At 53.7% G+C, this 12,385-nt stretch overlaps 1 protein-coding gene across 1 annotated transcript in view; it reads right to left on the bottom strand.

The window, feature by feature from the left end:
• The window catches only part of ROR2 (receptor tyrosine kinase like orphan receptor 2), a 37,987-nt gene extending 26,734 nt beyond the window's left edge, over window positions 1-11,253 (bottom strand). Inside the window, exons 1-3 of the mRNA XM_077759330.1 lie at window positions 11,227-11,253; window positions 9,958-10,125; window positions 9,594-9,693 (exon numbers count right to left, since the gene is read on the bottom strand). Of these exons, the coding sequence (XP_077615456.1) occupies window positions 9,594-9,693; window positions 9,958-10,125; window positions 11,227-11,253 (295 nt within the window). The remainder of the gene's footprint in view (window positions 1-9,593; window positions 9,694-9,957; window positions 10,126-11,226) is intronic.
• Between the last annotated feature and the right edge of the window lie 1,132 nt (window positions 11,254-12,385).

Raw genomic sequence — 12,385 nt, 5'->3', positions numbered from 1 at the left:
TTCTTCCATCGACTAGGTACGTGGAAATGGAAACGTGGAAGAAGTCTTCACCATGCCCGTCGACAGCTTCCCCTGCAGCGCTGACTGACAAATAGACAAGTGGCAGACTTAGTCCTTCAGAATTCCCCAAGAAGGTTCGAAGGTTCCTTTCTGAGAAGCCAGGGAAGGGAACATGCACTCCTGTGTCCTCTGCTCCATGCACGGACGCGGAGAACTTGGTGTTACCCCACCCCAAGCAAGATGCTGTGAAACCATGAACTGGAGTGAGAACGAGTCTTTGTTCAGACAGTGCCAGTATTTCCTTGTTAGATGCTTTAGTGCTAATAGCTAACGTGGCCTGAAGAAATACGCGTGTGCTGGTATCAAGCACTTTATGCCATTGGCTTAATCATTCAAGCACTCTTGGCTCTATCTGTTTACGCGAAATGCCCAGATCAGGTTAACCTATAGAAACAGAAAGCAGACTAAGGGTCGCCAGAGGCTGGGGACAGAAATTGCAGAGTGACTCTTGATGGGTGTGGGGTCTCCCTTTGGAGCTAAACATGTTTGGGGCTGGAGCGTGCTGATGGTCGCACAGCATTACGAGTGTAGTCCTGGGTCAGCGAGTGCCCCTGAGGAGGGATGGGGAAGTGAGCCCACTGGACAAACCAGGTAAAAGTCGGGGGTGGGATGGAGCTGATGGAGGCCGCAGGTGCGGGGGAGGGGCCCCTCTGGGGGCGGCCTTCCCTGGGTGCTGGCGGCCACCTTCAGCTTTGCTCGGATCCTGGGGTCAGGCCACCACTGATTTCTTCTGAGCTTGAGATGCCCAGTTTTTCCAGATCCCCTTCACTCTCCACAGATGGACCCTCACCCCCGAGGCCACACCCTCCTCAGTTTGCAGAAAACAAAGGAGAGCCTGGTGCAGTGGTCTAGTCCACATGCGGAGCTCTTAACAAAGTCTTCCTGACCCTACACCGTCTAAACCAGGGGGAGCTCAGCTCGGTCTTCACATTGCAGCCACCTGGGAGCTTATATAAAAGACTCACCTGGACCTGAGAGGGGTCTGGGCAGTGGCGTTTGTCAAAAGCTCTAAGTGTGCAGCGGGAAACACCTGCTTTACATTGCGGAGGACAAAGAAAAGCTACAGTTTCAGTGAACCAAGCCCATCCAAGAAGAAACTTAGAACAGACCTTCAGGGACTGTCAGGACTGGAAAGAATGTGCCTGTATGTCCAGCACCAACCCCAGGAGGTTCTAGAGAAAGCCTCCTCTCACTGGGAATGGGTAGGGCAGCATCTCCACCGACGGCACCCATGCCTTGACTTAGGTCTCATATCTGCATCTACCGGAAGCTCAGAGAGGCCAAAACCACGGGTAGGTATCACAGTAGCTTCATAAACTCAAGAGTGCCCTCCCTAGGGGAGTGCCTAAAACTGAGCCTTTGAAAAGAAATTAAGACGTCATGGTGAACAGCTGATATCCATGGTATCAACGCTTCTGGAATGTTCTCTAACCTGCCCATACTCTTCCTCCACTGGAAGGGGGGGGCCTTACTCTTTCAAAAACATGCCCGGATGGTCCCTCACCGTGCAGTCAACCAGAACACCCAGTCCTCAGATCTTTGCTGTTTCTCCAAGATCAAGTCTCTGCCAAAAGTTTATGTTCTCAGAGGGTGTTGCCCTAGGTGCCCCATCTAAAACAGCATCTATTCATTTCTAACCCTGCCCCTTGCACCACTGCTCTTGGGCTGTTGCCATAGCAGTTACATAATTGTTAAATTATGATAACTGAAATAAGTTGTAAGTTCTGACATCAAGAACAACAAATGTTACTTTTTGGGACATGTTTCTCAATTTCGTGGCTTCTTCTTGTCCAGATTCCATTTAGAATCCTCCTGAGGAGTTTGATTTGAAACCGGGAGTGTGGATGGAGAAAGCGCCACATTTATAGATGATCTGTCTGAAACCATCCTCTAGAGAACAGGGAAGAAGCATGCTCTAGGCCTCTGTCTCAGACCTTCTTACTCATTTAGGAAATCTTTTTGTCATTTTCTTCACACAGACCTTCACTTGTATTTTTGGGTAGTTTTCTAGGTATCCTATAATTCTCATTACTAGAGTGTGAATTGTTTTTATTTCTATCTAAGCAGTTTAAGGAAAGGCTTAGTGGCTTAAGACGGCTTAGAGAACAGCTCTTAGATTTCTACATATGCACTCATTTCCTATCGGTGTTGTAACAAGTTAGCACAGACTTAGCGGTGTAAGCCAACACAAATTTATTGCTTCACAGTTCTGGAGGTCACAAGTCCTAACATCAAGGTAGTGACAGGGCTTCGTTCCTTCTGGAGGCTCTGGGAGTCTCCGTTCTTGCTTTTGCAGCGTCTGGAGGCCACACATGCCCAGGCTGGTGGCACTTCCCTTGCATTTAGCCTCACCTCTGCCTCCATGGGCACATCTCCAACTAGGAACTCTGACCCGCCTGCCTCCCTGTAGAAGGACCTGTGTGAATGTAATCACATGGGTCACCCGGGATCATTTCTCATCTCAAAATCCTTACCTTAATCCCATCTGCAAAATCCCTGCACCGTGAAAGGTGACAGCAGTTCACAGGTCCAGGGACATCTTTATAGTCTGTCCACTATGTATATTTTGCTTTTATCTTGCCACTTTACTGAACTCTCTTCCTGGTTGTAACAGTTTCTGAGTTGGCTGTCCTGGATTTTCTGTGCAGATTTCTTCTTCAAATACCAACAGCGTGGCCTTTTTGCTTTCAAAATTTTTAACCATTCACATCTCCTTTTACCTAATTGTTTTGCTCAATATTATTTTTTAAAATAATTTTTTAAAGTTTATCTCTTTTGAGAGAGAGGAAAAATGAAGGAGAGAGAGAGCATGTTCGAGGGAGAGGCAGAGAGAGAGGGAGAGAGAAAGAATCCCAAGCAGACTCCGTACTATTAGCACAGGGCCCAATCAGGGCTCGAACTTCGGAACCCATAAGGTCATGACCTGAGCCGAAACCAGGAGTCGAGTGCTTAACTGACTGATTCACCCAGGCACCCCCAATATTAGTTCTTTTTAGGTTAACAATTTTAAATACTGAAATGGTACAAACATACAAAAATATAAGTATTAATGTAATAGATACCTGTGTATACAACACCAACATTTTATGCTAACATTTTACCATATCTGATTTAGAACACTTTTTTAAAAAATTAAACGTTCCAGAATGCATCTAAAATCCACACTTCCTTGTTTCTCCCTCCCTCTCCTCAAAACTGGTTATGTACCATGCCAATGCACATTTCTACTGTTTTATATTTTTAGAAAATTTCCCTGAAAGATCACTTTGTTGGGATTTTTTCCCCCTGAAAGTCAGCTTGGGATTTATCTTTGTTGCTGCTCATTTATTTTAATGACTATGCAATATTTCACTGTACAAACCAACCGTGGTTTCTTTGTCCTTTTCCCAAACGAAGGGCAGGAAATTGTTCCCACATTTTTGCTAGGGTTTAATCACAGCCTGCACACACGTCTCATCCTGCACACATACAAGAATTCCTTGAAAGTGTCCATCTGGATGCAAAACTGATGCCATAGGGCCTTGAAATCTCTCATTTACGTAGGTCTGAAGAGAGCCTGAAACCAGGGTGGTCATCGTCAATGCCAATCAAATTGTTTCCCCTTCAACTATGTCAACCTTTAGTGTTTAGGGGCTTAAAAATGTTTGCCAACTTGATGAATGTGACACAGAGACGTTTCACTCTGCATCCTAAGACTGTGTCATGGGACAGGACGCCTGAGTGGCTCTTGGGTCATGATCTCACAGCTCAGGAGGTCGAGCCCTGGCTGGGCTCTCTTGTGGTCCGTGCCAAGTCTTCGTGTTAACTCTCGGGCCTGGGATTTCCCCCACAACATTCCCGGCACGTACACTGGGTTTCCTGGGGTGTGGGTCCAAGCCTCGTTTCTCATGGCAGCGCCTTCTGTGCCCGCCCCCTCGGACCATAGCCCCTCGGACCGTAGCCCCTAGGCCCCCTTACGCTTACCTACCACACTCGGCTCTCTGGACCCCCAGCTTCCTTCCTGGTTTGACGTTGAAACCCAAGGCCCCTGCCGCGGCTGATGATCGTTCAGAGGCCTCGCTTAGGGTACAAGAATATTCTTTCATGTTCCTGAAGCCAGATTTGATTTCTGTGTCAACCTCTTATTTTCCCCGATTGAAGGAAATGTAAAACCTCCAATTCCAAGTGACATCAGTAACGCTAAGGTGTTTATTCACGTAATCCCAATCGCCATTTTCCCCCTTCTGGGTATTCTCTCTCGTGTAGCATTTGTGTCTGGAGAGACTCCTCCAGCCTCAGTGCTCGGAGGATTCGACGCATCTGCAGAAGCCCTTCGCCCGTCCCCAGCTGTTGCCAAGGTGTGCACGCCTTACTACTGTTACTCTAGGGCCCACGGAGGCAACCACAGCCACAGGGACACCATCTTTCACCACGGGGAGCCCGTGTCCTAAGTACATGACACCTGCAAAACACCCTTTGGGGGCGCCACAACTGGGGGGCTCAGTCGGTTAAGCCCAGACTTCGGCTCAGGTCATGATCTCATGGTTCGTGGGTTCGAGCCCCACGTCGGGCTCTGTGCTAACAGCTCGGAGCCTGGAGCTGCTTCAGATTCTGTGTCTCCCTCTCTCTCTGCCCCTCCCCTGCTCACACTGCCTGTCTCTCAGAAATAAATAAAACATTTAAAAAAACCCACAACTCTGTTTCAGATAAACTAAACCATGGGGACATTCTCCAAGGCTGCAAATAGAGTAGGACCCGCAAGTGGCTTGTGCCCTGGCCGCCCAGGGCCATCACAGCCCTGCCTCCTCCCTATTCCTGGCTTCTGGCCATGTCTCCATCTCTCTCTGCAAGCTCATGTGATGACATCTTATACTAACTTCTATTGCACACTTGCATGTAATTTAAGCAGGAGGGGGGCCAAGTTAGTTTGGTCCACCAATGTAACCATCATTAATTCTCTGAAGGCCAAACTGAAAGCCAGAAAGAAAGTTCTCTGAGGAGGCAGCGCAGTGTTGCGTTGGCCATTGGGGTTTGTTCACGGCTCCCATTTAAACCCTTGGCTGCATTTCCCTTTTGCGCAAAATATGGGGTTTGTACTAACCTTTCCTAAGCTCTCCCTTAGCTCACGAGGCTCCCCTTACGGCCACTCCAAACCCCTCCGGACACGACCGAGCAGGCCAGGAGGGGCCAGACCCGGGCGACTGAGAATGTGGCTGGCTTGGATCAGTCAGCACCCCACAGTGTTAGAGGTGGGACAGAGGTCCTCCCTTCTAATCATCCAAGAGGGTTTGTCCCTCTGCGCAGCGGGGGAATTTAACAACGATGCTAATGGATTCTGTGCCCCTGGTCCCCGGGGCTAGGTCTCTGCTCACCCCTCACTCTGGACACTGGAGCCGAGTCCAAGCACCAACAACCCGTCAAAGACAGACAGAGGGAGCAGGAGAGCCCGTTACTATGGGGACGCCACTCCCGCCGCACACGGGTCGTCTCTTTCTCCCAACTGACCGCCCACATGTTCTCCAACTCGGTCAAATTACTTAGGTGTTTGAGAAGCGGCTTGTTTGCCGTCTGGGAAGGAGGTAAGGGAAGCCTTACGCACCAGCGCTCCCAGGGTCACAGGGCTTTGACTGGCGGGAAATAAAACAGACAAGCTGCCTGGCCGGGCAGGTGAGGAGGGGACCCTGGGAAGCACACGGAGGACACAAAGCTGCTCTTCTGTCCGGGAAGTATTTACAGCTCAATAAATCAGCCGGAGGCAGGGGCGAGGGGTCGCTTGGGCTCAGACGCTCCCGCTGGGCTGGCTGCGGTCTGCGCAGAGGCAGCTGCAGGGGGGCGGGGGGACGGGCTGGCTGAGCAGGGGAGCCACAGGGATGGGGGAGGAGGGTGTGAGGTTGGCAAAGGTGGGGGCAGGGAACACGGGAAGCAGGAAGGGCCTAGAAGTGCAGAGAAGCGCGTGGGTGTTTTGCACATCTGGAGGAAGGTCCTCCCCGTGGGGTGAACTCGGCCCCAACCACGTGGGCTGGGATCTGTGAACGCGCCCTTATTTGGAAACAGGGTGATGCCCTCGTGTCAAGATGAGGTCACGTGGCTGGGCCCTAATTCAATGGCTCCTGTCCTTATCAGGAGAGGGACACGTGGACGCGGAAGACCAGAGAAGGCCTCGCCACAGCAGAGGCAGGCGCAGGAGCCGCGTGCCACGAGCCTAGGCCTCAGGCCGCCAGCGGCTGGGAGAGGGGCCGGCCACCTTCTTCCTCAGAGATCCCGGGAAGCAGCGCCGCCCCCGACGCCCTGACTTGGGACATGTGACTCCAGGACTGCGCGACAGTGGGTGTCTGGTCTGCGGCACCAAGCCTGTGGTCCTTGGGGAGGACGGCCCCCCGAGGCTGCTGCGGAGGGACGGCGGGACTCAGGAAGGAAGGAGCTGGCCCCGCCAGCCTACACCCCCGCACCGGGCGACACCCCCAGACTCACAAAGGGTCAGGGGCGCGCACGCGTGTACACACACACACACACACACACACACACACACACAGGACAAGCATACACAAGCGGCCCACCGCAGCGTGGCAGTCAAAGCCGATGAGCGGAGGAAGAACGACCTTCCTCGCCTCCTTCAGCAGGTGGCTGCCGGACACAGGGACCCCTTCCCGGCTGCAGGGCAGGCTGGCGGGGGCTCCGGGAAGAAGGGGAGGTTTAAAGGAAGGCGTGGGGACAGAAGCCAGCCTCGCCGCCCGCGGAGCTGCGTCCCAGCTGCGTGTTCAGCCCTGGACAGCGCGGCGCATGCTCGAGATCTCTCCTCCGTGGGCTGGGGTTCCTCCCAACACCTCTCCGTCCGTCCCGGTCCTGGGCGGTCCCACGGGCGCTGCAAACTGACGGCGGGGAGAGGGAGGGGGCAGGGGTGTTCCATCAAAGCCTCCCGCTCCCCAGCCCCCCAGGGAGGAAGTACCCGGCACAGAGCCCTTCACTTCGCATCTGCAATGGGGGTGAGGTTTCCAACTTCACCTTTCAGCCTTGGGGCCTGGACGCTTGCAGCAAACTCCAGGAAACAGTCGTGCACACACGCACACACACCACACACACACACACACACACACACCCTAGAAGTTCCAGAAACGTACACAAATGTACATTAATCAGTCCATGCGTCCTGTATGACTCGGGAGCCCAAGGCTCCGGGGACAGAGACAACGGAGCCCGAGTCCAGGCCACACTGCGATCTCCACTGATCTGTTTCCTCTGTCCAAGGAGACTGCAGGTCAGCCCTGCGTCCACAGCCGGCACATGGCGCGGGCAGCCCCAACCCCTGCCCTGTGATTTACACCGCCCTCCAGATCACCTACAACTGGAACGTATCCTCAAGTGGGGAGAGCTTGGAATTCCCCTCCTGGGCCCTCAGGAATGATCCACTTCCCACACACATTCCAAAGTACTGATTTTACAAAACCCCAGAGCGCTACATCTGCACTTCAAACACAGCCCTGGAGCACAAGAGCAAATGGGTTCTAGAGGAACGTACGCTTTTGTAAATGTCACGACAGTAACGGTGACAATGACAAAAATATCAGTGACCTCGCCGGTAATAAGTAGTGTGTGGCAAGATGTTGCACATCCTGGTGTGGACCTGCTCCGGGTTATTCCCAGGCCGGCTTCAGTCCGAACCCCGACGCCGTTTGGCATACGGGAATTTCAGGCAAACTTTCCAGCTCTAAATCACGTCTCCTGTGTTCACCTTCTCTCCTACGTAGGCTTGTGGCTGCGCGGGTGTCCTCGGTCAATACCAACCCCCAACTATGTATCGGTGAGGTGCTCACAGCTGGCAGACGGCGGAGTACATCTGAACCAAAATGCTGTCCACACCTGTGCCCAGTCCCCAGCGCCCGGTGTGCTCGGAAGAGACAAAGCGCTTCTCTCACCCAGGGCCTGGCCTGCTGCCCATCTCATCCTGCGCCTAAACGTCACTGGACTGAAGACATAGCTCCTACGGTCCGTTCAGCTATTAGTACTTTTCTCGTATGACTTAAGCCAAACGCGGCCAAATGGTGTCACTCCCTGGAGTTCAGCAAAAAAGCACAGGGAATAACACGTGCGGCACGGCCAGGCCAAGTCCTTCTGTCACCAGAGCAAGAGGAGAAGGCCGTGGGGGCAGAACGAAAGGGCAGAGCGCGTCCCCTTTTGTGCAAGAGCCGCAAGAAAGAAGGAAGGCCGCACTACAGAAGCGGAGCGCCGGGCCGCGGTGAACGCGGGGCGATGGCGAGCATCCTGCCCCCGAAGGGCTGCTGAGGTGCGGGCGCCCGGAACGGGGCACAGGCGGACGGCCACACCCAGCCCCGGGGGAAGAGCACACGGTACTGCCGGCCACTGTCCCCGCGAGGGCCGCCCGCTGCCACAGGCCTCAGCACGCGGACAGGAGTGCGCACCGTTTCCGCACCGACACGCGGTTAGCAAACAGCTGGAGGCCATGAACCCCACTAAGCAGGGGGTGCCTACGAGGCGTGGCGCTGTGGGCTTGGGAAACCGCGCTAACACCAAGGAGGGGCCGGGGTCCCACCCAAGGCACAGGGTGAGACGTATCCATGTTTGGAGCTTGTGGCTGGAAGGAAAGAAACATTTCCGTGAACGTTTGGCCTCCGGTCCCTTCCAAGCCTCGGTCAGCAGGCCCTGCGTCCAGGCGGGCCCAAGGGCCTCCCATCTCGCAGCTGTTTGCCGCACGGCTGTGACAGGCCCTCGGGCCCTGGAGACCCAGCCAGGCACCCTGGGGTCCTGCACCCGCACCTGGGGGGACAGGCGCTGCAGACACATTTCCCCTGCGGGTGGGGGCTGGGCCCGCTGCAGACACATTCCCNCTCATTTTCTCTTCTCCTGGGCCAGCCCACCTCTCACCCAACCCCCTCACCTCCCTCCCACCGCCCCTCCCATGTCCCCTCCATCACCCTCCGGCCACCAGAGCAATCTCTGCAGTGATCAGGCCACACCGGGTCCCAGGCCAGAAACTTGTGCAGTGGAGGACGGCACTCAGAATAAAACAGAACATTCTTCTGCCACCTAAAGAGCTGTGTACGTTCTATGCAGGGCTTCCTGACAGAACTTTTCGTGGTGATGGAATGTTCTAGGTCTGTGCTGTCCATCATGATGGCCTTTAGCCACACATGACCACTGAACACTTCACATGTAGCTCAGAGGACTAACGAACTGGATTCTTAATTTTATTTACTTTTAATTGATTTAAATTTGAAGACCCACACATGGTGGTGGCCTTGATATTGGGCCATGCTGATCTAGTCCCCTGACCCTTCTGACCTCAGCTGCCCGAGCCCTTCTCTCAGCTGCCTCCGGGCCTTTGCACGGGCACTGCCACATCCCAGGACAGCCCCTTCTCTGACTGTCAGCTCTTCAGATCTTAGTGTGACATCCCGTCCTATGCCGAGACGCCCTTCCCTTCCTTTCAGCTGAGCAAAGCCCTGGTCTTCCTTTCCGCCACTCTGTCGAGGATTCAGGATTCTGACCCCCCAGCAACACTTTAGATCGCCTGCTTCCAAGAGCTCCTCACGCCTTACCTTTCAGAGTCGGAATAGGGCCGTCCTGTCCATCCAGCTCTCCCAGAGGGTCATTCGGGTCGGCGGCCTCCACTTCCCCTGGATGAAAGAGCACAGCACACACATTCGTGAGATTTTACTGCAAGCCCTCTACTTTGCTTCTCGTGCGAAAACAGTAGTGTTCTAGCAAAATGGATAGAGAACCTAGGCTGACAAGGCATGGGGTAGCTTCCGGAGCACTCCAATTTGGTGCCGCGGCAAAAGTGATTTTTCACGTTGATCCCCAGCGCGGCAGAGTGCATGGACGAAGCAAACGTGGGGCTGAAGCGCCGAGCGCTGTTCAGGGAGGGACAGAGATTGAAACGCCGGTGGCAGAAGAAAACACCTGTGTCTCCAGGGTCTGCAGGTCGCCCGCCTCTGCGATTCTGAGTGTTTTCGGCAGCGCGTTCCCCTCCCGGTCCCCCCGGGTGTCCTGGCGGCCAGCAGCCAAGGGCAGATCCACCCACAGCCGTGAGGACAGTGGCGTCTTCTCCTGCAGCACGAGCAGCCCGCCCTTTAGGGATGAGGTCACAGCAGGTGCAGCCTCCCCCAAACTCACCCCCACCCAGCGCGAGAGCAGATCTGGTCCGCTTAACCAGGAATGCCACCCAGAGCCATGGGCCCACCAGTCAGGGGTGGGCGAGGGGCGGGTAGAATTGGCCCTGAGAACACATCTGGATGGGTGCGGGTTTGTGACATCAAAGCCCCTACCACGGAGTGCAATACACATGCCGACGCCACGCGCCTTGGAAGGAAATGCTGCCCTACTACACAGGGGCGGACCTGGGGGACATCACGCTGTCCCTCTGCTGAGGGAAAGAGCCCGGCACAGAAAGACAAATAGCATATGGCCGATGAGGTCCCGACTCCTCTAATTTGTGAGCAGAAAGCAGACGGTGGGCCCCAGGGCTGGGGGAGGGGGGCCCAGGACTTAGCGGTTAATGGGGACAGTTTCATCTGGGGAAGATGAAAAGTGCATAGTGACGGCAGGTGTACACTGAACCTGCCTCTGAACCCCGCACTTAAAAATGGCTAAGACGGCAAACGTTTAGGTTATGTGCATTTACTGCATTTTTGTAAGTCCACGGAAGACAGTTTATAACTCAGTTATAACTCAGTTATAAACCAGGTCACCCCACGTGTCTCTCTTACACAGGAAACAGGAACCAGCAAAGCAGCCAGACACCAGAGGCCGCTCTCACGGTGGGAAGCCTTGGTGAGGAAGCTGAAAGTACGGTACAAGTGGGTTTCACACAGAGCCAGGCGCACAGGAGTCTTCAAATTGTTTCGCTAAATAAACACTGGCCAGTTGATCCTTAAGGGCAGCAGTGTCTCTGAGCCAAATCTGTCCACACTGCCAGGTCCTAAGTCACTGGACGCGCCAGGTAACACATGAGCCTTGGGTGCCCTTGGAATCCAGCCTTAGCTCCCAGACAGCCCGCAGGAGGATGTTTCTGCCTGGACGCGGCTTCTCACACCCAGTTAAGGAAGGTCCCCTCTTTCTGTCACTTCTAGTCCAAACTCAACCACACAACAGAAGCCACACTCCATGTCAGCTTCGTAAAGTGTCCCCGATGGATCACGCATCCTTATTCTCCAAGACGACGCCCCGCACCGTACGTCTCTCCTGCAGCCAGCACATCGTCCCCTCAGCTATTAGCTGCATATTGTCCAGTGATCCCCAGGGGACTGGAAACAGCTGTAGGCCATCCGAGCATTAAGCCCTAGACAGAATCCGGGGCTACCACAGCCAGAGACAGGCAGAAACCAGGCAAGGCGGGCCACGGCTTTGCTCAAGAATTAAACTTGAGTTGGCCTTGAAATTTTGAATTGGCACGTTACACATGCCATCACTCAGCACTGTGTAAATGCAGAGAGACCACAGGAAATCAAACACACTCGTACTGTATACACACATCTGAAAGAGGCATAAAAATTATTAACTGCTCAGAAATTGACAAATGGTGTGAAACAGTCAAATAAATATACACCCTGAAGAAAAATAAGCACTGTTCGCCCACCTCCACCGTGGGACAGATTTCCACTCTTGTAAGACAGGTCTCTGCTCTGAAGTGCCAGGTTTCCCTGCGCATCGGAGTCACGGGGGCCCCCGTGCAAGGGAGCGGGGGGCCACCTGATGCTTCTGCTCACTCGCGGGCAGACCTCACCCACCCACCCAGACCCACCAAGTCGCTGTTCACCTTCGGAAAGCGAAGATTCTCTTTGAATAGGTGGTGCTGCTCAGCACGTAGGCTGGGATTTAATTTTTCGTTTCTTTCGGCCCCAGCTTTGCCTTAAAAAATAATGTAGTAAAATCGGGTTTGGGCACTTGCGCACAAGAGTGTCATCCACGTGTTTGGAAACATGGGTCAAATTTCAAGTAGCCCCCAGGCTGATAGCAAGAGTCACATATGTGAATAAACGCAGAATGGCCCACTGCCATGGTCCTTAGAGCGGACACCCTAAGTTTCCATATAATGGGACCCCACTGTTGCTTCCTGAGACAGGAGGACCCCACTGACAGCCTGATATTAGGAAGTATCATTTTCCTACATGAAGTCAGACACAGAATGGCTGTCCTTACTCAAGATTCTGGACCCCCTAAAATTGAAAAGCCAAAGGTAACAGGTGCAAATATGAACTTGGGGATGGAGACAAGTAGGTCCAACGTTTCAGCAGATGCCAACAGAGTCTCTCCTGGCCCCCCAAAAGGGCTGGAAACACCCCAAAGAAAAAACATAAAACACAAGCCCAAACCAACAAAACAACCACAA

This window comes from Crocuta crocuta, unplaced genomic scaffold (genome assembly GCF_008692635.1).
Source record: "Crocuta crocuta isolate KB4526 unplaced genomic scaffold, BGI_CrCroc_1.0 scaffold41, whole genome shotgun sequence".
Taxonomy (NCBI): domain Eukaryota; kingdom Metazoa; phylum Chordata; class Mammalia; order Carnivora; family Hyaenidae; genus Crocuta; species Crocuta crocuta.
Note: the sequence above shows the minus strand (reverse complement) of the source record. Positions and strands in the feature narration are given on the sequence as shown.